Consider the following 26064-nt stretch of genomic DNA (forward strand, 5'->3'; position numbering starts at 1 on the left):
AAACTATATTTGACAGTATTTATGATAAATGCATAATTTGAATGCTAACCTGAATATTGATAAATTAGCAGGGTTCTACTAATAAGTTGAACAACTATTACTCACTTCTTACAACCTTCTCGGTTTTCTCGCTCTCACACCACCAATTTTCACCTTTGTCCTATCCTCAACTCTAGTTATTAACCTCCTCAACTCTTCTCCCTGTGGCCCCGCAAGAGTCGTAGTAACCGCCTCTTTGGCGCTGCCAAACAACCCATTATAAGCGAGCCTCAATCTTGGCTTTTGAGAATTGGGAAGATGTCTTGACCATTCAACAATCCGATCAAACATTTTGACAGCTGCCTGCGCCGATGCCTCATATGTTGAGCGCTGAGCATTCTTGAAAGTACGATCCGTACCACCAGTGACAGATCCAAAAAGAGGGCCTAATCCATCCGTTAATGTGAGAAGCACGTTGTTGCGGGTTGAGCGGATGTGTAAAGTATGTGTGGAGGGATAATTGGAAGAAATGGCATGATAGTCAACGTTCACCGGTTCAGGGATAAATCGCAGTCCTTCATAAAGCGAACGCATGTGAGGATGGGAAGCTTTTTGATTGAATTGGGGAATGTGAGAAAATTTAGGCGTTGGAATTGAAGAGGAGGCGGTCATTGTGAAGTTTTCTTGTGGTACGGGTACCTCTTGATAGACTTTGTTGGAAATGGTGTCCCGTGTTTCATCACTTGTCATTGATGCTTGATGAGAACTTGAGGACAGCTTAGAGTCGCCCTCCGAAGCCAAAGAAATGGATGGCCCTGATACATTGGAAGATGTGCCAGAGTTGAGAAGGAAAGAAGAATCAAGCTTCACCCGCGATGAGGATGCAAAGTTTGCTACCATACTAACCGATCCAGCCCATGATGAAGGGGAGATTGTTATCTGTGCTCTTGACGTTTGGATGACGGGTCGAACGAGAAAGGCCATGGTGAGTGATGGAAAACAACTTGCAATGTCAAAATATCTTTTCAAGAATAAAAAACCAAATCGTCCCAACCTATTCGCTCATCGGCATTATCGGAAAAATTAGGCGTGGCACTCCAGTACAGAATGAAATATGCAAGAAACAGGGAATTAAACAATTCAACTTATACAAGCAGTCATAATATATGCATGAATAATCTATGTCTTGATGGCGAGAAGGATACAAATGATAGTCTGAAACCATTCTCATAATGGTTTCTTCTAATAAGGTATACCGCTGTGATTGCATTAGTATGGCACATATAATCAATCTGACACTAGACTTGCTTTTGCATCTTTTGAAATCCATCGTAAACGTTGCTCCTCATATTTTCGTGGGCATTTCTGATAATTGACATCATGTGTTCTGCTGCTTGCCTTTCTCCTAGATCCAGCTGAAACCTAGACCGAAGTCTTGTAATCGTCCCTTCACCCTTAAAAGATGGTAAACCGGTCCCAAGCATCAAATGAACCGTATCGATGAGCTGATGAGCATGTGGTCGAATAGCAAGGAACGCTTTTACTGTAAGTTCAGTGAACATTCTGTAACCTTGAGATTCTCTGCCGCCCATCAGGGCCACCATCTCATGATTGAGCTTGAAGCTAGACGGTTCAAATTTAATGCCCTGCATTGTCTGTTAGCATTATTGCGTCTAATGATCATTGAAGCATGCTTACTCCTGGTCCAATATCGAAGAGGAACCCAAAGTCGATATGAACAATATGACCTTCTCCATCTATCATGATGTTTCCGTTATGTCTATCTTTGATTTGGAGGATATAGCAAGCAACAGAGTAAGCAGCCATGGATTGAATGAAATTCAATCTAGCCTTCTGGAATGAAGTGGTATCGACACCACCATACTTGTCAACAAAGTAAGAGAAGAGATCATTGATTTTTGCTCGCCCCATCTCGTCACGAGAAGTTGCGTTGGGCACAACATCTATAACACCACACTGCAATGCTGTCAGTATAGAAATTGTTTTAGTAGTGAGAACATACACCAGGCGCAGTAGCCGTGACTCGGTATGGATAAAGATAAAGGGTCAGACCAATTGACGTGAAAGCATTTTTGAACATTGCAATTATCTGCAGTGCCAAAACGTCTTGCCTACAATCATCCCCAACTTTGAATATAGCAGCTTGCCAAATGTCGTACTTCTTTCTGACCATAGTGGCTTCATCCGAAATTTCAACCGAGGAATGGGATGGCAATTCAAGTTTTTCCTTCTGAACCTTAAAGGTGGCCATAAAAGGTGCTTTAGCATGGCTTTGTAGAGGGCGACCAGACTTTCTGTCTAAATCAACGACTATTCCGTCTGGATTACTAGGCAAGTACACTCCAACAGATAGTTCGATTTTCGCCATTTCTTCGTCAATCTTGGCCTATATATGCATTCATCGTCAGCCGACTCAGAGTTTTTCCTCATCAAGGACGTATGGTGCATGTTCACGTACCTTCTTTTCTGGTTTAGATTTCTTGATAAAAGGTTTCAGTTTACCGGAAATAGATGTCACTGCATCAAAGAAACTGAACTCGAGCTCATAAAATGACTTTGCTTTCCCAGAAAGTTCTCCTACGATCATGTCAATCATACGATCCAGAAGAGGCTTCATGGGATCAGGCTGAATCTATGCATTTGTAAATCAGATGTTGCGTTAGGAAAGCTAAACAAGAACTCACAGCATCATCATCTTTGAAGGTATTTGCTTTCATATTCCAGAGTATTTGGTGACAGAACAATTGCGAAATTCTAGATGTTTCGAAGATAAACCTCTTCACATATTCCAAACTATCTGCTCTTAATGCTTGCACAATTTGAGGGACAAAAAAAAACGTCAGCTCAACAGGATGTTGTTCGAGCACACGCATAGCGTATTGAAGGATTAGCGGGTGATTTCCGTAGCGTGGTTGAAAATAGACAATAGCCATTACTGGGGGCACAGCAGCCCAGACCGATAAATACTGCACAACCCGTCATCAGTCACATGCTAATATCTTGTTATACACATACTCTGAGTGCTGCTTCTACGCTCGTCTCAAGTTGAGAACCTAGAAGGTACTCCACGGCTTCGGCAACATGGACAACAGCCCTAGGATCAGACCTAACCAATAAACGTATCTCATCCTGTACAATTGCGTTTTTAAAGCGTTGCCCCATATGTACTGCCACAGCTGGATCAAGTTCCCATGCTTTACACACCAGACGCTTCCATTCGGTCTGATTGACTATTTGTCAACTCGTGCGTAACCATTCAGACAACACACTCACCGCTACTATCAATCTTTCGTTGACACCAACTATAGGCACCGCTGCCCTACCTGATTCGTTGATTGGGTTACTCCATACTACCAGTCGTGAAATCTCATTTTCCACAAGGAGCTGAAGAAGGCGGACTCGGTCTCTGTGGTTCGCGACATAGTCCTGCAAGGACTTGACACCTGGGATTAGCAGGGAGGGTGAGCGATCAGCCATGGATGAGGTCGAGTGGTCGCCTCGGATGTGGTCTTCAGCGATAGCATCCAGGAAGATTTGTAAGAGTTGAATTTCAGCCCCAAGTTGTACTCTGTTACTACCATACGACCACCTAGATACAAGTAAGTATGGCATGTGTTTTGAATGATTCTCGGTACGTACTGAGGCCTCACCGCAAACCATGAAAATGCCGCTTGATAAAGTCTATCTCTGAGCTTTAGTTCCATCAACGTCTCTAATCGGCTGCTGGCGAGGATTTGGAAACCAAAAAGTAATAAAGAGAATCTGACTTCTCTTGATAATGGATGTGTGCTCATCTCGTGATGCATTTTGAGCGATATCATCATCATCCGTATTAAAGAGATTGTTATGCCTCTTTCCCGGTATTTGATGGCCTGGAATTGAGATGATAATACTTGGACAAGAAGAGTATGAGGTTTTAGAAGTCGTCGAGCTTTGGCAAGGTCTAGATCAAAGACTTTCTTGTCACTAGGCGAATATTCAATGGGGGTTTCAAAAGGATCTTTATAACTAGGCCATTATCAGTTCTCAGAAACTAATTAGAGAAACATAAAACATAAACCCACTTCATAGAGTTATTGAAGACTCCTCTTTTTGCTTCAACTGTCTCCATCCAGCCGGCAGTAATTGCTCCGATGACGGCCACTTCAGCTTCGGGGCGTTGTCGGAGTAGCCAAGTCCAAGCATCAACGCCGGCTGCAATAGCCAATGGGGTGAAGGCCACGATGGGAAGTTCAACAAGATAATGCAAAACATCTCTATCCATCTAAGGAGTGGTAGAATCGTAATCAGATGACAAACATAGATAAACCCTGTAAATGACTGACCCTGGTTGATGCAACGAGCACCGAGACAGCTCTTAAAAGAAGTCTTCGTATTTCGGGAACGCTCAGTGCTTGGTTTTTCCCTCGAATATCAGTTACTGCTTGAGCCATTTGTTGCTTGAAGGCCACCAATTCTGCTTGAGATGTTTCTGATGGTGATCCCTTCTTCAAATCATTCAAGCCTTGTATCGATATCAGAATTACCAATTTTGAAAGTCTTGCTTTGAGTGGACCAAGTATATGACTTACCCTTTGTCAAAACCATCCTTGCACCGCTCAATTCCCCAGTATAGTAGTTCTTGGATGCGAACCGACTTGCTAACAAATTAGAATTATTGGATGGCCAATCCCCAATATTTGGCATCATTGCTTCAACTAGTTAATCTTACATGTTTCGATAGTGGACACGATGTACTTACATTCCTGCCTATCCGAATTTGAAATAGCTTTCGAAAAATGCAAAGCCAAACCAGCACCCATTTCCACATTATCAATCAACAACACGTCCCTTGCTTCCATCAGATAACCTTCCAGCATACTTTGTACTTCAATAGGTGCTCGTGAAATCGCAAGAGTAAGCCATGAGCGAGCCACAGAATGAAGTTGGGAAGTGATCTGATGGCGAACAGAATAATCATCTGTAAGGTGTAGTGTAAAACCCATTCTGTCTGAGCTAAACTGATATACAGGTGAATACTTGAATCATGTTAGTTAGGTCTAAGCTTTCAGGTGTGCCACAAACACCCACTTCGTCGGTGTATTGCTGCTCGCAACTTCTCCTCATTAACGTCAGTATTTCAAGCAGAGTAAACACCACCTCTCTGTCACAGAGAAGAGCTGAGAATGTCTCAAGTATGGATTTTGCGTATGCAAGAGCTCTGTCTCGAACCTGGACCATGCGGTGAGTACATGCTACGAGGATTTTGCAAACTTCTTGGGAGACGGCAGGAGAGAGAGAGTGAGTGACAACTTGTTGGCTGAGTTTTTTGAGAAAAGACGTTGAAATCTATCCCATAATTAGACGTTATGGCACATGCACTTTCTACCTAAACTCACTTTCTGGGTCAACGAATCCAAACATGCGAGCATAGAACTTTTGTTTATGCTTTCATTGCAAAAGTAATGCAAAATTGCTGAGGGCATGTTTCTCAAAGTCCTAGCCTCTTCTAGGTCGTGTATAGCTACAAGAAGGGTTATCTGTGGAGTGCCCATGTTACGAATGTCAGACGCATGACGCTGATGCGGCAAATATCCCGCGAGAACGGATCTTTGTTTTTGTTGAACCTGCAATCATTATTAGCTAATACTAGGCTCTAAAAATCCAAAACATGCCGAGGTAGCAAAATCCTTTCTTAAAATGGAATTATATTCGAGTTCGCTTGCTACGAAATCATTACTGCTTTCTAGAACCAAAACCGGTGTTTTCTCTGCAATAATCCCAAGAGCTTCCCATTCGTTATCCTTCAATACTTTCCTTCCTGCATTTCCACTGAGACCAAATACAGCGAAAGTGACCCAGAGATTTCTGAAGTGCGCAACTAGCTCAGGACTGGCATTACGGTCGGGGTGATAAGTGGGATGAGACAGAAGGGCCGAGATAGGGATCAATAGTGCCGATAACCATGACTTCATATCCTGAACACGAGATTCTGATTCAGTACGCAATTGGACCAGCTGGTCCTTGTCCTTAATCTCGTAACCGTGAGCAGCCATAGCAATCATCTGCGTCTGAGTTCCCTTGTCTGTGAAGAGAGTAAGAAGTTCAATAAGGTAGCCATCCGCACAGTCCAATCTCTTGTTCATTCCTCGCGCAAGGCTGGTCTGAGCAGCTAATACAGCATTTGAGGAAGTTCTAGGATCTTCAGGATGGGACAATCTCGATATTTGGGACAAAGCTCTCGACACTTCCACAAGGTCAGAGTTAGATGAAGCAAGGGCTAGAGGAATGAGGTTGGTCACGATCGTTGATTCAGTCACAAGGTCGATACCACGAAGACGCTGGAGCAACATGGAGACTGTAAGATGTATAACCTTACACTTGCTATAAGCTTATTGTCTGGCGGTTTAGCGACCTCAAAAACTCACGTTGTCTTTGCCCAAGTCCAGAGCCAAACGGCTGACAATTTCAACCGCTGCAACGGCTATCAACCTTCTCTGCTCATCTGATCCTTTTCCGCTTGTTAAGGTAGTTTTAAAGGTGATATCATCAGTGTCTCTTCCATGATGGTGATGGATGGGAAGCGAGCGTATAGAAGGAGTCTCAGCAAGCAAGGTGGTGCCCTGGCTATAGGAAAGTGTGCTGAGAAGGGAATAGAGCGTAGAAGTTAAGAGATCATCATTGGCGGACATCTATACCAGATTAGCTTCTAATGCTATTATCCACACATAGATGTTTATTCACTTCGATACAGATAGCGAGACATTGACCAGCGGCAACGATGACAGATGGCACACTCTCTCCAGATCCTGCCATCTCGCTTTCAAATGCTGGTACCGAAGTCATCAACAGTCGCCTAATATGATGTACCATTGGCGTCCCTAAAGATGAATTATTCTTCGCGAGTATTGAGGTGCAAGTGAATGCTGCTTCAAGGAGCCTTGCATCAGGAAACGATGAGGACTCGGACAAAAGTAACTTTAGACGAGCGAGCTGGTGCCTATCTTTGTCTGATTGGTGCAAGACCACGACATTCAGTAAATACTAAGCAATCGGATGTCAGGATCCAAAGTCTGTAAATTCGAGGAATAAATTCACGAGTATGGCAATAGTTAAATCAATCTCCTCGTCCGGCTCTTCTCGTCCGAAAGATAAAAAACTGCCTCTTCTAGCAGCAAATAATCTGTCTCTATCGGTATACACACCACCAGTAAGGTCACTCCACCAACGTACGCCCATTTTCTCTATCTCGTCAAGAACCAATTGACCCTCGGGAGATGACGAAAACAAGGTCATACCATCAGCTATTGGACATGCAGCAAGCCGCGAAATTTGTCTCTTCAACTGAATCATCTCAGAACTGACCTCTGAACGCGGAAAGAAAGGGGAGTCTATTCTTTCGGAACGCCGTGCAATCGATTCTTGAGCTTTGTTCAGATCAGAAGGTGGAAGGAGAGCGGTCCCAAGGAGGATTATAATAATCTCTGTTACCAGCAAAATCACGCTGCCCGGCGAAGTAGGATATTGAGCCAAAAAAGGGTTGTGTCTAGGAGCGTGGTACCCGGGGGTGGAGGCTGCTGAAGAAGATTTTTGGACTAGCTTGACGAGATTGGAAGGCATTGAAAGAGGAAGAATCACAGAGATTAATCGAGCAACAATGTTGGTAGGAAAAGGTGGAAGCAGGCTGTGAGAGAAAACCGAGTGTAATGAGTTCAACAGCACAAGACAGAAAGCTGATCATTGCTGTAAGTACCTGGTTCTCTATGGCATAATGACGACCACTCACTAGGTTCAGCATTGGAAGACGACAGCTCTGTGATTTGCTGCAGAATCCTGACGAGTATCTCTCCAATCTCATCCCAGAGCTCTTTACGACACCATGCCACCCAGATCAAAGCTTCAATCAATCTTTCAAACAAGTCTGCTCTCTCTACAGACCCCGCTACAGCTATGTCTGATTGGCAGCTTGAGGATGAAGTTGGGACGGCGTCAGGATCTGCCATTAATGTGCCATGTTGCAAAAGTTCAAAAAGCAAATTCTTCAGTCGAGGGACGCAAGTGGCAAGATAGTTAGAAGTCGGAGGAAGACAAGACACATAATGAGCGTAAGAGATTGCATGGTTGACTTGAAATTCACTCTACTTTGGGTCAGCGGCTATTCTGATAATGACTGCAATCATGTGAGAGTGGCGTAAGAAGGCTCTTAACAGCTTACCCATATGTCGCCTTCAAATCCATACTGTTCTCCCACACTATTTATTTCACTCGCATGTATTCCAGGAAGACCATCTGTCAATGTTTTGACCTCTGTCTCGGCTATCTTTGGGTCTCGAGCATAGCTTGAAGCAAGTGAGGTAAGAATTTGGAGGTGTAGTGGTTCATCCAGACTGCTTTGAGTCATTTCAAGTTAAAAAGATAAAAAGACAAACGTACAAATCCATTCTGTCGAAACTGAATTATAAGTTAATTCATCAAAAGCAAAGCAGGCCCGTGCAGGAGATTAGATATGGCTGAGAGGAAAGGAACAAAAGTGATTGCGTCACGATATAATTGCTTCCACTTCAAAGTGACCTTTGTGCACTTTTATTTGTTTTTTCTCAAGTTTTTGAATTTAAGAAAAGGTTTCAAGTCGAATTTACGTTCGTCAGAATTGTAGAAATGCAATCGGCGCAGCCAACTGCATCCTCATCCAACGTTCCCCCAAACGCTGATCGCCTCTATGTTGGCAACCTGGCATCTACAGTTGACGAATATACTCTTGTCCAAATCTTTTCAAAGTATGGTAGAATTACAAAATTGGACTTTATGTTTCACAAAACTGGAGTACTAAAGGGAAAACCTAGAGGTTTTGCCTTTGTACAGTTTTCGGATAAGGGAGTAGGTTCTCATTTGCGCGATTTGACTATACGACTGACGGGTTTAGGATGCCCTCAAAGCCATGATAAAACTACACGATCGTTTACTTCGTGGACGGAAGCTAGTAGTTACCTATGCTAGTTCGGTAAGAGCTTGCAACTGGCCTAAAATTCTTCTGACAAATGACAGGCGCCTCTTGACAATCTACCGCTACTAACTAAAGGCCGTCGAAGTGAACCTCCAAAAACTACAACATTGTCTCTTCTCAAATCCCATAAGAAGCCTCAGAGGTTGGTTCCTTTGTTTATAACGAGGGATCTGCGCTCATTCTGATGCACAGTACTGTAGCTCAGATAGCAGCGATGGAAGCAAAATTAGCTGCGATGCAGAAACGCAAGCCCGCTGATGAGAACTGGGTTCCTGGACAAGACATGGCAACTAAGATCGACACAAGCTGCGAATCTCCAGCTGCCGTTTCCGAAACAGAAGAGACAATAGGAGAGGACGAAGCGAAAAGGGCGGCAGAGGATCTGGAGAAGGAAATGGCGGCAGCACTCGAAAGGAAAGATGAAAGCAGAGCCAAGAACACTCAAATGCCTATCCCAGCTGAGCCTCCAAGGCGAGGATTAGCATCATTACCGCCAAAGCCATATTGTTGAATCTGAAATAGTAGGGGGTCTGGTCTGTAGTGCTATCTGTAGTTGTGCTTGTATATTTATATAATAACCAGTCATTTTGACCCCTTTGCCACGATGCTACATATATAAATTAAACTGTAGTGCAACAGTATCAGAAAGGGCCGTTTTGCATAGAAGATACAACAGTAGACTTTCAGACATTATGATAGAGCTCATCCCATCCGAAAATCCTCAGAGTTATATATATGCACCCGAAGCCGCTTTTTGTCCTTTGTCTTTTCATGCAACTCCTTATTTTGGAAGGAACCAAACAATAGCGAAAACCCAAGAACGTCATTATCGGTCGGAATCAATTTTACAAGTCGGATTATGAATTCGAGTTTTTCTTTTTTTACATCAATAACTTTTATGATACAATGAGTGCAACAACGATCATATCACCCGTCTTCTCGCAAGAGGAAGATGACCTGGAGCTTGTCTCCATTCCAGTAGTCGTAGGACAGGAGGCTGGTGAGAGGGATCCGTTACTACTAAGGGGTGAAATTATGAGTGAAGATGAGTTGAAGGGCCTCCGTCAGTAAGAGTTTCTTATACCGCGACGAAAGTCTATCTCTCAGACTTCTTGGCGTGATGTAGGAGGAAAGCAGGAAGCAAGCTGGTTAATTTCTATGAATTTCAAAATGAACGCATCAGCCAACTTCTCAAACCATTGTCAGCTCACTCAGCTGAAGCTGAACAAGATGCAAAAGACAGTGCTCTCAAGGTCAAAATAGCAATCAACTTGTCTTTTGTGATGAATTGTGCCCTGGCCATCTTGCAGTTGTACGCTGCTATCAGCAGTGGAAGTTTATCGTTATTCGCAGGTTGTGTCGATGCTGGTTAGTCTTTCCAGCTGGTTTTTTGTCCTTCATCGCTCACATCGACATAGTTTGTAGGTGGCGTTTTTGTGTTTTCAGTCTAGGCAATTCATGTAAATCCAGTCGATCCTTTTGCGAATTTGCTACTGTGGTTTGCCCACCGCCGTTCAGACAGGGCTAATGAAGCTAAATGGCCTGTACGAGGATCTCGTTTTGAAACAAGCGAGTCTCTGCTCATCTTTATATGGAATGCGCCATGCTTACCCCTCTAGCAGTGTGAGATACATCTTGAAGACGAACTGATCTAGCTTCCGTCCACTAATTGCCCAATTTAGTGGCAATATTGTTTACGGCTTCATCATGGGTGGCGTCAATGTCATCCTTATTGTCATGTCTATCCAAGAGTTTGTCACACACAAGGGTGAGGACGTCAACAAGTTTCATCTTCCCTCAATTATTTCTGTCTGCGTCGCATTTGGTATGCACCTTTTTCACAACTCTGCTTTCAGGTAATAGAATCATTGACATGAGGGCGATTAGTTGTCAAGCTCGGGCTCTTCTTGTACTGTTTTGCAGTTCGAGGCTCTTCTTCTCAAGTACAAGTCTTGTGGGAGGACCACAGGAATGATCTTCTAACGTACGTTACCCATTAACCGATTTATATTAATGTGCGCGAATGCTGAGATTGTTGATAGCAACGGTTTCGGTATTCTCACCTCTGCGGGTGGCGCCAAGCTCAAGTGGTGGGTAAGTGACATTACTGAATCATTATAATAATAAAAGCCTGCTGCTAAAGACAGATAGATTGATCCATTGGGTGCCACATTAATAGCGACCACTCTTATTATCGTTTGGACAAGAACCGTCTATGGTAAATGCTACAGCCAGACACCAAGTGGATTATCCTGACTTTTTTTTCCAGAACAATTTACCTTTCTTGCTGGCATCGCCGCTCCACCAGACTTTATCAATTTTATCACCTACAAAGCCATGACATTTTCATCTCGCATCACCTCAATCGATACAGTGCGGGCATATCACTCTGGCCCTCAATACTTTGTTGAAATTGACATTGTTCTGCCTCCCGAGATGCCTCTCTGGGAGGCACATGATATCGCTCAAGATTTACAAGATCAGATTGAGAAACTCAAAGATGTGGATAGGTGCTTTGTACATGTAGATCACGAAATTTCTCATGAGCCGGTGCGTTTATCGTGTAACTGAAAGAACTTTTGCTTACTGTCTTCAACAGGAACATCGCAAAAAAGTATGATTGAAGAGATTTTGTTAACGGGATACCAGTGATTTGCCTGCTTTTTAGCTGGTCTGTCTATGTTATGGGGACTTGGCATTCATTTCTCTGTTTTAATTAGAAAGCTTTTTTTTTTCATTTTAGGAACCTATTCACTATTATATGTAGAATGTTGAGATTAACCTATGATTCTGACAAGTATTAATATTTCACCTTTTCATTTCAATAATAGTTGATTCATTTGATTCCGTTATTCACGTTTTGTCCTTAATAATTCTAATTCACGTCCCAACAACTTTCTACATATTTTTCGCTTTTATCAAGTAGATATACATCTACAGCTGACAATCTACTAGCCATGTCGTCTCATAATAGTCATCAACAACAGCGTCCTACAAATCGAACCTCAAGCTACAATCACCCATTTACACCAACACCATTGCCAGCCTCGAGCAAGGAGTCCTTGAGAGAACCTCATCGCGTTCTTTTTGCCGGATTACCCAACGATATCACTGCCAGCGATCTACGCGTGAGTTGAGTGTATTTCTGCAATATCTCAAGTACAAAGAACTGAATGTATTCTGGTAACGCAGGATTTGCTTCTTTCCGACCTTCATCTATCGCCTCTAACTACATCTGTTACATCTTTACATGACGGCTCTGGAGAGTTTCAAGGAGTTATGCTTGTCTATGTTGGAAGCAGTGAGGATGCAGAAAAGATAAGGGCCCAATATTCTGGTCAAAATCTTGATGGTAGTGGGTCCTGCTTTTGTATTTTATTAAGAATAAGTCTAATGAAGACCAGCCTACGTATTACAGGTGCACCACGTTCTTCCTTCATATGTGTCTTTACCATTCCAAAGCAATTTCCAACAGTTAGCAGTCCAAACGGAGACCAATGGACGTGAGCCTCGTGGTTTTAAAGATCAGATAGAACCTCGATCCAGAGCTCCTCAACAACCGAAACATCAAGCTCAAGGACTCGTAGGAAACAGAGCTGCATCAAATAGCAAAGCAAAGGGTATAGAAAAGGCGCCAGGTTTGGCTTTATTGAAGAGGATAGAGGGTGGGCCTGGAAATGGAAAGGGGCAGATGTAAGTCTAGTGCATTTCTGTAAATTTATAAGTTGAAAAACTGACTATGGTGATAGTAATACCAAGAAGCAAAAGCCTGTTTCTAAAATAAACAAATCATCAGGCGCCAGCTTAATGGCCCGGATGGGCCCTTCACCAGCAGGTGCTGCGAGCAAAAACAAACCAAAATCCTCCAATGGGGATACAAAAACCAAGAGAGCAAAGGGAAGGTTGAGTATCAATGGGTGAAATGTTTTGAATGAAGTTTATATGCCTCAAAATGTGCCATGTATACGGGTACAAAGAAACAAGGGCAGCAAAAATTATCAGCTTATCGTCTGTTGTTTTTTGGAAGAACATCCGTTCTTTAAGCCATACAACCCGCCGTAATGGCTGACCAGACGTATCGATGCCTTGGTTGATCTCATCTGACATCCATTATGCAGCAACTTGCGTGCGCTATCAGGTAGATGAGCGTGTTGCTCATGTGCTCAATCGTTGTCACACGTTGTATGTGGTGTAATACACTGACCCATACTCGAATCCATGCCAAGGCTGAACAGCTGGTTTCATGTCCGGAGCACCATCGAGATAGCAGTATGAGTGGAGTCGGTATGGCGATAAAGCACACTTTGATTCAAAGTTTCTCAAAGCGAGTTGCTTAGATGACTGAGGTGGTAAGAAGATCTCAAGAGGTGGATCTCTAAACAAGCACTGTATAGTGGGCTATGTCGCGAGCATCACAGGTGAGTTTGTGAATATACTGCGCATCGTTATCTCAGGAGCGCATCTTAGATTAGCCACTTCAGTAGTAGATGCTGAGCTGACATGAGGTATTCCAGCCTTATTACACAGAGTTGCTCCGTGCGGAGGCGTCATCTACCATGAGTACGCCTCTAGCACCAAGGATGATACTACTGTGGCTTTGAATGTGTCAATACACGGAAACTGATAACGAGTGGCAGCAATGATGCAACAGGTCAGTTCAATCTTTTCCCTAGTATACATTAACGACACATGGTACGTATGTATCAGATCTCATAGAGGAAGTTGTCTCGTCCAAGAGTAAAATTTTGGATTTTCGTATCCAAATCCTCGCCAAAGCAATCAGATTGCAATCGGGTTTCTCTCCTACGTCTTGACACTTACGGAGCTGCCTTTTTTCCAGCACCTAAGCTTAATCCTTTGCTGGCCACAATAGCGTCTAATCTGTACGTTCGCAGACTGAATCGGAAGAGTCGTGAATCAATTCGAACATATCATTCAACTGGGCATCTGACTCGGTGTCCGAGGGGTCGATATTTTCGCAAACAGAACCACTAAACAGAAAAGCGCCTTGGGGTATAATAAGACGACGTTGACTTGGCTATCCATGGTATCAGTAAAATCCAAACCATCTGACACAACATCCTTCGTGTCGAGTCCCATTTTCTTTACATCTCCCTCGTCTACAAAACCAATATAACTGACACGAGGATGCCCAAGAGGCTTGTACGCTAAGAACCGCTCCAATGCCAGCATAGATACCCATATACGCCTCTTGAATCAGGTTAGGATAAATGACATGGCAGTGTTGAGCCCAGCCTTGGTGGGGCTGTTGCTATGCAGCTTTTCCAGCTCATGTCTTCACATATCACCCAGAGTCCAAAAGTGACGCCGACCATGTAGCCAACGGATCTGGACGGCACAAGTCCGTCGACATACTTGTAAGACTTGACAGCATGGCGGAGGTGGTATGCGCGGCCAAGCTGAGTGATGGATATTTTCCTGATTATCGAGGCAGTCATTCGTAGAGTCACTGAGGGGCTGGTTTTTCGTTAAGAAACCCAATCCCAATCTCGTCAAAGGGAGGCATATCAGAGACTGCCATATTTATATCTACCGCATTCGATAGGCTAGCTGTCTTGGTCGATAGAATATGGCGACTCGCCGGGATATTGCAATGGAAAAAGCATCTACCTATGTTAGATATCTTTGATCATAGGCCTTGTGTATAGGGCAGATGCACTGGGGATAAAAACACAGGCGGTCAGATATTGTCCCTGCCAGCGGTGGTAGTCTTTAACGATGGTAACTACTATGCAGAAGGCGGTCCGACGGGTGGCATTCCATATCCGGTCTTAGAGTGTGTTCCGCTCTGGGAGCTTCCTAGCCAACATGCCAAACGATCGTATTGTGCTACTACTTTGTTGGGGCTATATGGGAGGTTGAGCTATTATGATTCTGAAGTCGTGAACGGATACGGGCTGGCGGAATGTAATATCTAGAAAAAATGAGTCTCCGTATACCGCAACTTTCAAATCGACAAAATCCGTAGCGAATAGCGTTGAAATTGCTCAGCATTAGAGAACATATAATGCGTTAATAAAGTGCACGATACTTGGTCATTTTTGAACAACCAATAGGTGTACAGCACCGTGTCATCACACCTTGTAATTCAACAAGTAATTGTTATTTGATACAAAGTCATTAACAGCGTTCTCATACAGAGAGATATCCCAGAAACACACAAATGTTTTGAATTGAGCCTAAGAAAACTATTCGTTATTATCGGTATGCAGGAGGGTAGAAAAAAGAAAGGTAAAATCAAGTCCTGCGTCTCGAAGCAGCTGTGGGTTGGATCAGATGAGAAATCGAAAACGCGATTCAGGGCACAAACCTTGCGATTTTGCGTGACAGTGACGTGCAAGCATTCATCAATGACTTCTTGTTCAACATTAGAAGTATTGACTTGACGCCTCCACAGGTCCGCAAAAGTTTCTATTTGCTCTTTTGCCCAGGTGACGAATCCTACACATCATTTGATTAGTTCTAGTTTTTAAAAATTAAAGGTAATTACCAGATGCCATTCGCGCTTCTTTGAATGCATTCATATACCATTCGCTCGTGTGCTTAATCACTGTAAAACAGACCACGGCCAATTCATTCACGTACATGCTGACCTCTCCGTCGCATTTGATACCTCTTACTCGCTTCAACATGACCTCTCGTCTACCGTTCAAAAACGTATCTCGAGCAAGATCAGATTGATTGAGGCGGACAAAGAGATGTATTAAACGTGCTGAAGAGGATTTTCGGAGAGAGGGAGAGGAAAGATCATGCGAAAGCTGGGCGATAAGTGGCAGTGATAGTTCTGTAAGACGATCAGACAATAATTTGTGAGCTGTTGGTGTGTTTTCAACAGATTTCAAGAGGGCTTGTCCTGCAAAACACGTGATATATGTCAACTGTTCATTTTTTCAAAGATATAAGGGAACCAGTACCTTTTTCTACTAATCTAACCGCTTCTTCCCAGTCTCTTGTAGCAATAGACATGGTGAGTTCATCACCATATTCATCAATCCACCTGAGATCTTTTGAGTCTATCATCGATAGCCCGATAGTGGATAATGGTCTCCCTGGGCTCCCCAAGGCAGATAAGCCGTCATTGCCGGTGGTTTTCTAAACCAATGCATAAGCCACAAAGGCTGCAACAGCTTCGTACTTACGTCACTTCCTAGCCACATCGTTTTCCTTCTCTCTTGTTCTTTTTCATTATCTTTTCTTTTTTTCTCGTTCAATTCTTGGGATACTTGCTTGAACGCACCAAGGAGAACTCTCTTGTCTTCTGGTTTGGATGCTCTATAATACCAGTATTCTTTTCCTCTGGTGATCTTGATCGCGTTCACAAGTTCACCTAGAACCAATTAATTTGAGCTTGTCATAAGTAACTTACCAGCATCCTTGATGTCGCCTATAGACACATCTGAGAAATTACAGCATCTTTCGGCCACCATCTTCCCTCTTTCCCCTCCCTCTCCTTTCCTATGTCTCTTGCTCGCTATCATGAATGCATCGCTCAAGACATAAAGCGAAACATTCTGTTTGGGTCTATAAGTAGCTGCATTGAGCTCAACAAAATTATGTGCTTCATGGACAAGATGACGCCCTGTGACGACGGGCAAATATTTTTGAGATCCTTCAACGATTGACCAGAGCTGTGTCAGCTGATTTCGATATAGGTTTTGAAGATCAATGATTGAATTTCGAGTAGTACGTCGACGTTGAACTATCTCAGAGTAAATATTATTTAAAAATAAAATGATAAAGCTCTTACGATTGCCATCCTTATCCAAAGTCGGCGCCAAGGTGTCCTCCATACCCATGAGCTGAGGAAGATCTTTCCATTGCCCCAAGAGTTCTTTGAGTTCAAGCATGTCATTTTCGAGCGTTGAAATTTCTTTGGAGATTGTGACAAACTCGGCATAACTGTTCAAGATTAACGAACTCAACGTATGGCTTTGCCCTACAATGCAGCAAAAAAACCTACTGCTTGAATACAGTCTGTTGCAATTCTTTTTGGTTGGATTGTTTCTCTTTCAGTAATGCAGCCTTAAATCTCTTCTTTTCACCTTCATCTGCTCCAGTCAATACCTTCTTGACGTAAGCGTGCACATCCAATTTCTCGTCTCGAAGTTCTTGTAAATCCCACTCCTCCGTCTCCGTGGCACCAGTTGTTCCCCTTTTCCTGATTGCTTCATCGGCTAAGTGGTCCCTATCTTCGATAGGCTGGTTGGGATAAGCGCTCTTATTGAAAATGGCGTTGTTATGCTCCAATGAATCATATTGGCCGTAGAGGGTTTCGCCAGTGTCTTTCCCGACTGAAACTGAGTCAATACCGCCGTAAGGATCGACGCTGAGGAATTCTGTTTGTCCAGGGAACGGAGGCGCCGTGGAAAATAGCTCATTCCCTACATATCTTTAAGCTCATTAGCACAATTCGCGCATATGCTAGGTGTTGCGTACCGCATGCTCATGCGTTTCTTAATCTTGTCACCAACTTTAGACTTTCTTTTATGAGCATTACCTTCAGGCAAGGGTGGTCGCGGACCATTCTGTATCTGACTTGAATGAACTCCCTTGGGAATAGAAGCGGATGGACGTCGAAGAGAAACCATCTTGTCTGTATTTGAAGATGATAATAGATGTAAAGTCAAGTTACAGCAATAAAACGTACTAGACGGATGTTTCTTCCATGTCCGTCCTCGTTCCTCAATCACGTGACTGAGGTTATATTGAAGTGATTTCAATTGAGTACTTGAGTTGTCTTTTGACAAAATTCACTCAAAGAACAAGAATAAAATAAGAGGTAGCTAAACATAACAGCTGGATAAGACGGCATATAATGGATAAGTGGGCGCCTATAGCCCCATCCAAGCCAGGAGGACCTTCTACTAATGGGCTGTCCACACGTTTTGCTGCTGTCCTTAAGCCTTCCAAGCCCACTGCTAGCAGCTCCGGCGCATCACGACCGATTATTGGGAAATGGCCAGAAGATATACTTTTAAGAATTATACAGCTCCTTGCTATTCCTGATCTACCAAATGTGGCAAGAGCAAGTAAATCATTTGCCGGGTTGGTCAAAGATGAAAGAGGATGGGAATGGAGGTGCAAATTATTGGGATTGACGCCAGAATCTAACAGTGAGCTTGAATTTTTTAATTATCAGAGTACTTATCACAATGATAGTCCCAGTGCTTTCTCCCAAAAAGGATTCACCACTCAAATCAGGCATATCGCCTCTTGCAAAATCATTACCAAATAAAAAACCACCTATGGTTGATGACGAATTTGGAGATTTCGGGCAAGGCAATGACATTTTTGAGGATGTTGATTTTGAAGGTTTTGAAACAGCCAGACCGTATGGGGGTCTCAATGGTGCGAAAGCTGAACAAATAACCAACAGCAATGAAATCAGTCTTTTAGATTTTGGCGATTTACCATTGCCTTCGCGACCAATCGGAAGTGGAATAACGCCACGAACTACAGGATTCTTTGCCTTGACACCTTCTACGACTGACTACCAGTCAATTTTGCCGTCACACAATATTGGCCCATATTATTGTGCCTACAAGTCACACCATATTTCTAAGAAGCCACTATGTTTGCATCTTCGTAATTCGCCCTCTCCTAGCTCAACTATCTCTTTACTTTTCCCTCCCTCAGCTGCGACCGGCCTTTCTCTGACACTTCCATACCAGTCTTCCGTCCTCCTCTCCCTTCTTCACTTCTTGTCCCCCTTGATCCAACCTTTACGTGATTGGGGTTTCTTGCGCCAAGCGCTGTTGGCTGCATGCGATCGCTTTGATTCTTCTTGTCTTGTAGCTTTTGAAGCTGCAGATGGAAAATCCGACGAAGAAGCCATGCGTTTGGCCGCTGAAAGTAGTTGGAAGGTGTGGGAGGCTGGAGGTGGTCAGCGAGAAAGATGGGAATTAGGCAGAGTATGGGTAGAGAAGCGAGAAGTGTTTTATGATACTGCAAGGTGGGATCCAGGGGAGAACATTATCAAGGCGCAAACACACTCCGGAACTTTAACTCAGGAATTGGATTTTACGCCTATGGATGCGTTCATAAGCCATGTATTGGAAGCATTCCGACTGAATGCTGAAACTGCCGTCCGTGTTTTCCCTTCCACCGCCCGTGTGACACTTTCTTTTTGTGATAGATTGTCGAGCGAGGTGGTCAGTTTTTACTTCGTTTAGGATTATAGGATGCTCACCAGTGCAGATTGGCGAGTATATCTATCCCCTCCTCACCCAGGCGCGTGCAGTATCACAGGACTTGTTTCTTCGCGCGACTGCTGCTACCTTTGTTCAAGCATGGAGATTGGTTGACGTAGTCATGGAAGTTCATGGAAATGAGCAAACTGCAATCAAACAAGAACAGGTAGAAGATTCTGTGTAGACTTACTTCTTTTTCTTCATTTATCAAGCTAAAGCCGTTGTAGGTTTCGAATGTTTGAGGAACACCTTGACGATTATCTTGAGGATGAGACAGAATGGATCAGGCAGCATCTTGAGGACTTGTGTCGTGCTTGGGAGCAACGAGTAAGACCCCATTTAGTCTGCTTGAGATTAATTGGAATTGCTCACATACATCCAGCTAGAGAGTACGGATCTTACTAGTCGTACTCGCTCATCACATATGCCAGCTTTTCTTACTTCTTCCAACCCAGATCAAGTCAAACGTAACGTCCTTGCATCCTTTAAGGATGCTCTTCTTCTGCCTGTTACTATTGTGCCTCGTACAGTGACTTTTGGCGTAAATGCAATTGTCACTGGCGGTTCACAGGCAGTTAGTGGTTTAGCAATGTTAAATCCAGGGAAATGGACTGGTAGAGGGCAAGTGGTACAGAAGAAGAATGAGGAAGGAATTGTTTTTGAAATTGAGGATATGAGCGAAAACTCTGAGAAAGCTATCGCCTCAGAATTAGATGAAAAAGAGAAAGCAAGTGTAGACGACTTTAATCAAAATCCCCCTTCTCAGATCAACGACTCTGAAGTCTCTTCACAATCAACGTTGCGGGCAACTCCCCCTGCCCAGGCCAAGCCGACAGCAGATCAATCTTTTGATCGTCTACAGCTTCTTGTATCACTCAACACCGCTCTCGAACTTATTCAGATTGATCGCGATTCCCTTAAACGCGCAGAGACCTTTGTAAAATATCCTGGCAAGACCGGACAAAACGTGAAAGAAGCAATTGAAGAAATTTTTATCTTTTTGTTGAAAGCTGTTGGAGATCGGCATATTGCGCCTGGTTTTAGGATAGCGACCAACCAAATGAGCACTTACAAACCAGCCGAACATTCCGAGACTACCTCAGTTGCACCTCTTTTACAATTTTTTGAGCTCGTTCACGTTGGTGATACCATTCAGTCTATGATTCAAGTTTATTTCGATAAAGAGCTGTCACCATATGTAGATAAGACTGATTTTCTGAATTCGGTCATGAGAGAAAAAAAGAGATTCGAAAGCGTATTGGATGATGCGGTTGCAGCTGGGCTAAATGCGGGTATCGAGGTATTGATGAACCAGGTGGGTTCTCAATTTGAAAGATCAGGCTTATATGATTACACTTGATTGCTGACGAATTTTGAGTTAGGTGGAACATATCATCCAAGTTAAGACAGGTCCACGAGAGTACTATCCCGAGCATGGCACTTCACTTGAGCTAGGCCCAACAGAAGGATGTAAAGAGGCCATTAGGTGTCTTGAAATGCACTGTAACCTGTTGAAAGGCAGTACTTCCAAAGAAGTACTCGAAGTTTTTTACCAGGAGGTAGGGATTCGTCTCGAAGGGTCAGTCCTCTTTATGTGACATACATTACCAAAAGCTGATGTCTAAGTAGGATCATTCAAAGGCATATCAAGCGTCAAATCATATCTCTGGAAGGGGGGTTTCATGTTATTGCAGATCTCAACACCTATTACACTTTTGTTGCTTCTCTAAAACAACAACGGATAACAGATGATTTTTCGAATCTCAAGATGTTGGGACATGTTTATATTGTAGAAGACGCAAAGGATTTGGCACAAATCGTTCGCGATGTGACGAGATATGGAGGAACGTTTACACCCGAAGAGTAAGTAACAATAGGACCAAAGAGAAAACAGATTGTAACTGGGTATAGTCTGTACGAATTTATTCAACGGAGAGCCGATTGGAAGAAGATTGAAAAGACTGTTGACAAGGTATGTCTTTATTTTCAAGGGCCGGGTGAACAATGTAATAAATTGTATTTAGGCCATGTACTCTTTGTCTGTTAGAGAAGACTGTGTAATCATGTAGTACGACATGACACGAGCTTAATAAACAAGGACTTTGATAATCTTTCGCGTTTTATGCGTATGGTAAATACATAAAGGTGATATTGTTATGTATGTTAATGATCAATCCAAGTCTCGATTTGATACTCCAACAGAGTCAATTTCATTATGGCAGATATGAATACGCTAACATTGATTTAAGCATAGCAACAAAGGTAAAAATGCTACACTAGCATAGCAAAGTAAGAAGTACCGGAATTAAACGAACTACATCCTTTAACACCCGACAGATTGGAAAGATATTCAATCTTCTCTCTACAGTTGATACTTGAATCCGCCTTCGATTTGAACCGCCGTCGGACCAGAAGCAGGTATGGGATCTCCTCGTTCAATCTTAGCATTCTGACGACGAAGATAGAGGTACGTCAGGGCAGCAAACGCGACAGTCAAAATGCTGGCTGCAAGATCAACGCCGAATGCTGCAAGGTAACGAGGAGCGTCGTAGTAAAGATATGATGTCCAAATGTTTGGCGTGTTGCATGTAGCATTGATGCTAGGATTTGAATGAGTCACGAAGCCATCGCCAAAAGAGTAATGCTTACATTGCAATCGCTATGGCTCTCTTGACGGCAGGACCCGTTATTGAAGAACTAACCCAAGACAATATACAACATGATGCCCCGTAGAAAGACGCCGGCAAGAGACACATGGCAAGATATCTAGGAGCGACTTTGGTGGTAGAAATAGCGATAACATTAGCGATAATGGTAATGAAAAACGGACAGATGATATGAAGAGTTCTCTCGTTCTTTTTGTCGGAATGCCATCCAATGAGAATAATAGAGAAACAGCAAAGGATATAGGGAGGGCAAGTGATGGCAAGCGTGACAGTTCGGTTGAAACCAAGACCAGACACTAGAACTGGTCAGAAAATTCCCAAAGGTGAAACCGAGTTTCAACTCACCGACAACGGGGAAAAAGTTGGTAACAGACGCAGCGATGTAGTTACAATACAACACCGCACAAAGTAACCATGTTTTGGGATCGCAGGCAGCCATCTTAAATGCCTGCCATGCAGTCACTTCATCTGTAGCGTCCTTGGAAGCTCTGTCAACCTCTAGTCGGTATTGAAGCTGATCCCTCTCCTGTTGGTTGATCCATCGCATAGTTGAAGGTTTATTGGGGATGAATGTAGCAAATATGATGGCAAGGCCGACCGTCATGGCTCCTTCTACTATAAAGAGCCATCTCCAACCCTCAAGCCCATGCGCACCATCAAGTTCCAAGATGGCGAGGGCGAAAAGACCACCAAAAGCGTTACCGATTTGGGACCCGCAGTACAAAATGGCCGTACGTAGGGCCATTTGCTCTTTTGTGTAAAATTGTGTGAGTGTAAAGAGAGCTCCGGGGAAGAAGGAGGCTTCAGCAAATCCAAGAAAGGTCCTACAAACCGCAAGACCCGCATACGATTTGACAGTCCCAGTGCAAGAAGAGATGACACCCCAAACAGCACACATGATGCAAATGTCTGCGTCAACCGAGTGAGCAAACAACCTTACTAGCCATAGATATCACTTACATATACCAGGGTACTGAATCTTTGAGGCAAAGATATTGGAAAAAACCTGCAATGAAACATAGCCAGCAAAAAGAACAGCAACACATGTATTGTATTGAGTTGTTTTAAGACCAAGGTCTGTCATGATACCCGCAATCTTTGCTGAAGAGATATTTTGTCGATCAAGATAGTTGCTATAGCTTTCATTCAGCAACCTAAAAGCAAGTAGACATCGGTTTCACCCACAGGATATATAAAACCATCAGCACCGGTATCAACAAGACATCCAGTTTGTAAGTTGCCCTCTTGTCAATTTTTCGAATCTCTTCATCTTTGAGACCCATGAGAGACTCGGGAAGGCTAACTGCGAGATGTCGGTCAATTCCATCATCTAAATGTTTAACGGAAACCTTCTCAATCTCTTCATGACTCGTCTTTTCTTTAATCGACATCTTGAGGCTGAAAAGACTTTGAAGTCTGGTACGATACTTGAGATGGCAGGGGTTGTATGTATAATCCAAAATGCAATAGGCCATTAGTGAGCGATTGCCTGCATCTTATACCTCGTCCTCATGCTTCGGCTCTCCGGTTCTGCTCGCCGCTCATCCCACACACATACATGGGATAATCCCGGGGCCTCTGGGGCCACCAAAGGGAATACAGGAATAATTGACAAGTTGTGCCCGGGTTGAAGGGAAAAACATAAGCCAAAGTATGATTTTGGGATGTATTGCATTTATATTTCTGAGCCATTAGGCCTAATTTGAGATGAAATAGGTTACATTGGTAGCGTTGTGGGTCGAAAATTCGGGCTAGGGCCCAATTTGAGCATTCTTGCAGTTACGGCATATGACGGTAAATTGTGGTAGTTATCGGTATATCACGGCAGTTATACCGGCCAAATTCTTTCAGCTTCTGTCATGACTAGTATCAAATCCCCTAGGAGAAAAATGGCAACAGGTGATGCTATCCTTTCTAAGCCGAGTTCTGGTTGTGTAGTGGAACAAGAGCAAGGAAAGACACGACTGGGTGTGGCAGAGAACCACGGGAAATGAGAAGAGTGAATGTAGTTTTCTGGATGATTTGTCTGATTAGCTTAGCGACCTTCCGAAACGCAAAGATTACTGTACAGAGAGAAAAGCTGGAGATGAGTTACAGGGGAAAGGGCCACACCTTGCAAAAAGAATGTTGAAATGGCTATAAACCCAGTCGATGTATATGAAAATTGATTATAAAAATATTTATATTAACTAGACAGAATGAAAAGACTTGATGTATTTTGATAGATATTGTATCATTGCGTATCAATTCATGATGTGGCATAAAAAGAATCACAAGCCGTGAGTTACCGTCTACTGAACATGACTTGCCGGTCCGAATCTTTGGCAGACTGTTTCAAAGAAGATTTATAACTGGCTTTTTGAATTTGCATCTTTTCAATCATGTCCAATATCTTTTCGACATATTGATTTTTACAAGGGTTTTCAATCATGTCTGCTAACGCTCCCCAGCCACTTGGTGCCACTACCGAAGCAACCTTGAATTCCACTCGGGAGGCAGTTTATCTGCCGCCTTCTGAGCTTGCAGTCAAATACAACAAGGGCATTCAACGACCTATGGTAGTGCAGCCTCATCCAAGCGCCTTTCAGGCTGGGTCTACCAGGATTAAAAAAATCGAAAGCTTTTATGTCCGTCCGCGATGGTTATTTGTCCGTGTTGAGACAGAGGGAGGTGTGGTTGGATGGGGAGAGGGAACCCTTGAAGGCCATACAGAGGCCGTTCAGGGGAGTTTGCAGGATATTGCCAGAAGGTCAGTAGCTTGAAAAAGTCTCAAGTTGCTGATTGTGAGATAGGTTGGTCGGCTGGGACGCCATGAACATTGAGGAAATCTACACTTATCTTTACCGTCATCGTTTCTACAGGGGCGGAGAGGTGAGCCAAGCCGAAAAAGCTGTTTGTATTCTGATCATCATAGGTGCTCATGTCTGCTATGAGTGGAGTTGACATTGCCCTTTGGGACATAAAAGGAAAAGTGCTTGGTATTCCTGTCTGGGAATTGCTTGGAGGCAAGGTTCGCGAGCGATGTGATGTCTATGGCTGGGTGTATGTATCACTCAACCCACTTTCAACTATGCTAAACGATACAACAGAGGTGGCGACCGACCTTCGGATGTCGTTGAGCAAGCCAAGGTCCGTAAGGAGCAAGGTTTCACTCGAGTGAAGATGAATGCTACAGAATCACTCAACTGGTTGGACTCGCCTCATGCGCTGGATGACACTATACAGAGGCTTGCCGAGGTAAAGGCTGTTGGAATAGATGTAGGTCTGTAAGTGTGGCACGCATATGAAAGTCACCAGCTCGATGCTGATAAATTCAGCGATTTCCACGGACGAGTGCACAAAGGAATGGCCAAGCAGCTCGCAGCTGGTCTTGAGCCACATAGACCCCTGTTCATCGAGGAACCTCTCCTTCCTGGTCACGTCAACGAGCTCAAAGATCTCTATAACAAAACCAACATTCCCATCGCTGTAAGTTTAATTATATCAGTATTGCATATTATGAGCTCTTGCTGATCAAGGTGCCAGCTTGGCGAAAGATTGTTTACCCGGTTGGATGTGAGGCCATACTTGGAAGCTGGCTGCATTGACATCATTCAACCCGACATTGCCCACGCTGGAGGTATATCAGAGACCAAGAAGATTGCCATTATGGCCGAGTACGTCATCCGATATATTATACAAAATCAAAAGCTGACTATTTTAGGGCATACGATGTCGGAGTGGCTCCTCATTGTCCCCTTGGTCCTCTTGCATTTGCAGCTTCCCTTCATATCGGATTCTCTACACCAAATTTTGTCGTTTGCGAAATGTCCTGGAAGATGCATTACAACATTGGCGCGGATCTCTTCACTTATATGCGTAATCCTGAAGTGTTCAAGGTTGAGAAAGGATCAGTCGGCCTCCTCACTGGCCCTGGTCTTGGTATTGACTTGGATGAGGAATTGATAAGAAAGGAGGCTGCCGAGGCTGCCAGATCGGATCCTTGGATCAACCCACTTTTCCGAGGTGATGATGGCATGCTCAGAGAATGGTAGAGGTTTGATGGGCGTTTGTCGAAAATACGAGCCACACGGAATGTATATTGGCTTGCGAAGATTGCTCAAACTTGTAAGTGTTGTAGGCGTAGAGAAGGAGTGAGCATTCTGAGCATCCAAGGTATCTACAACATTTATTGATACTACAGCACAATCCCAACGTTTCTCTT

General features: G+C 43.5%; 10 protein-coding genes across 10 annotated transcripts; 6 read left to right on the plus strand and 4 right to left on the minus strand.

Annotated features, from left to right (window-relative positions):
• Positions 1-44: 44 nt before the first annotated feature.
• L203_106097 (uncharacterized protein) lies at positions 45-963 on the minus strand (the record flags this gene model as incomplete). Its single annotated transcript, XM_066215457.1, has 3 exons — positions 45-49; positions 106-131; positions 185-963. The coding sequence occupies 3 exons, from the start codon at positions 961-963 to the stop codon at positions 45-47; spliced, it is 810 nt and encodes a 269-aa protein (XP_066071554.1).
• A 258-nt stretch (positions 964-1221) lies between these two features.
• Positions 1222-8380, minus strand: L203_106098 (uncharacterized protein; the record flags this gene model as incomplete). Its single annotated transcript, XM_066215458.1, has 21 exons — positions 1222-1237; positions 1288-1625; positions 1678-1956; positions 2003-2386; positions 2459-2632; positions 2685-2966; positions 3016-3222; positions 3274-3589; positions 3640-4008; positions 4065-4264; positions 4326-4504; positions 4572-4691; positions 4742-5018; positions 5071-5328; positions 5379-5606; positions 5655-6353; positions 6408-6671; positions 6724-7023; positions 7078-7712; positions 7766-8117; positions 8195-8380. The coding sequence occupies 21 exons, from the start codon at positions 8378-8380 to the stop codon at positions 1222-1224; spliced, it is 6063 nt and encodes a 2020-aa protein (XP_066071555.1).
• Positions 8381-8637: 257 nt separating this feature from the next.
• Positions 8638-9494, plus strand: L203_106099 (uncharacterized protein; the record flags this gene model as incomplete). The annotated part of the gene is made up of 4 exons (XM_066215459.1): positions 8638-8856; positions 8903-8980; positions 9025-9125; positions 9176-9494. 4 exons carry the CDS (start codon positions 8638-8640, stop codon positions 9492-9494), a joined length of 717 nt encoding a protein of 238 aa, XP_066071556.1.
• A 395-nt stretch (positions 9495-9889) lies between these two features.
• L203_106100 (uncharacterized protein) lies at positions 9890-11603 on the plus strand (the record flags this gene model as incomplete). Its single annotated transcript, XM_066215460.1, has 9 exons — positions 9890-10050; positions 10110-10351; positions 10454-10556; positions 10639-10808; positions 10871-10967; positions 11026-11077; positions 11135-11201; positions 11253-11533; positions 11583-11603. The coding sequence occupies 9 exons, from the start codon at positions 9890-9892 to the stop codon at positions 11601-11603; spliced, it is 1194 nt and encodes a 397-aa protein (XP_066071557.1).
• Positions 11604-11940: 337 nt separating this feature from the next.
• Positions 11941-12904, plus strand: L203_106101 (uncharacterized protein; the record flags this gene model as incomplete). The annotated part of the gene is made up of 4 exons (XM_066215461.1): positions 11941-12111; positions 12176-12338; positions 12388-12676; positions 12733-12904. The coding sequence occupies 4 exons, from the start codon at positions 11941-11943 to the stop codon at positions 12902-12904; spliced, it is 795 nt and encodes a 264-aa protein (XP_066071558.1).
• A 479-nt stretch (positions 12905-13383) lies between these two features.
• On the plus strand, positions 13384-13797 carry L203_106102 (uncharacterized protein; the record flags this gene model as incomplete). Its single annotated transcript, XM_066215462.1, has 4 exons — positions 13384-13401; positions 13498-13574; positions 13621-13634; positions 13691-13797. 4 exons carry the CDS (start codon positions 13384-13386, stop codon positions 13795-13797), a joined length of 216 nt encoding a protein of 71 aa, XP_066071559.1.
• Positions 13798-15192: 1395 nt separating this feature from the next.
• L203_106103 (uncharacterized protein) lies at positions 15193-17592 on the minus strand (the record flags this gene model as incomplete). The annotated part of the gene is made up of 9 exons (XM_066215463.1): positions 15193-15264; positions 15315-15445; positions 15495-15857; positions 15919-16096; positions 16144-16331; positions 16413-16703; positions 16752-16903; positions 16965-17393; positions 17441-17592. 9 exons carry the CDS (start codon positions 17590-17592, stop codon positions 15193-15195), a joined length of 1956 nt encoding a protein of 651 aa, XP_066071560.1.
• A 227-nt stretch (positions 17593-17819) lies between these two features.
• L203_106104 (uncharacterized protein) lies at positions 17820-21263 on the plus strand (the record flags this gene model as incomplete). The annotated part of the gene is made up of 9 exons (XM_066215464.1): positions 17820-18117; positions 18164-19155; positions 19202-19374; positions 19422-19521; positions 19577-20509; positions 20577-20773; positions 20824-21057; positions 21106-21166; positions 21219-21263. The coding sequence occupies 9 exons, from the start codon at positions 17820-17822 to the stop codon at positions 21261-21263; spliced, it is 3033 nt and encodes a 1010-aa protein (XP_066071561.1).
• A 293-nt stretch (positions 21264-21556) lies between these two features.
• On the minus strand, positions 21557-23251 carry L203_106105 (uncharacterized protein; the record flags this gene model as incomplete). The annotated part of the gene is made up of 5 exons (XM_066215465.1): positions 21557-21794; positions 21844-22156; positions 22206-22769; positions 22821-22993; positions 23046-23251. 5 exons carry the CDS (start codon positions 23249-23251, stop codon positions 21557-21559), a joined length of 1494 nt encoding a protein of 497 aa, XP_066071562.1.
• Positions 23252-24289: 1038 nt separating this feature from the next.
• Positions 24290-25894, plus strand: L203_106106 (uncharacterized protein; the record flags this gene model as incomplete). The annotated part of the gene is made up of 7 exons (XM_066215466.1): positions 24290-24609; positions 24653-24731; positions 24775-24902; positions 24950-25126; positions 25178-25328; positions 25386-25516; positions 25564-25894. The coding sequence occupies 7 exons, from the start codon at positions 24290-24292 to the stop codon at positions 25892-25894; spliced, it is 1317 nt and encodes a 438-aa protein (XP_066071563.1).
• Positions 25895-26064: the final 170 nt, after the last annotated feature.

This window comes from Cryptococcus depauperatus, chromosome 8 (assembly GCF_001720195.1).
Source record: "Cryptococcus depauperatus CBS 7841 chromosome 8, complete sequence".
NCBI lineage: Eukaryota > Fungi > Basidiomycota > Tremellomycetes > Tremellales > Cryptococcaceae > Cryptococcus > Cryptococcus depauperatus.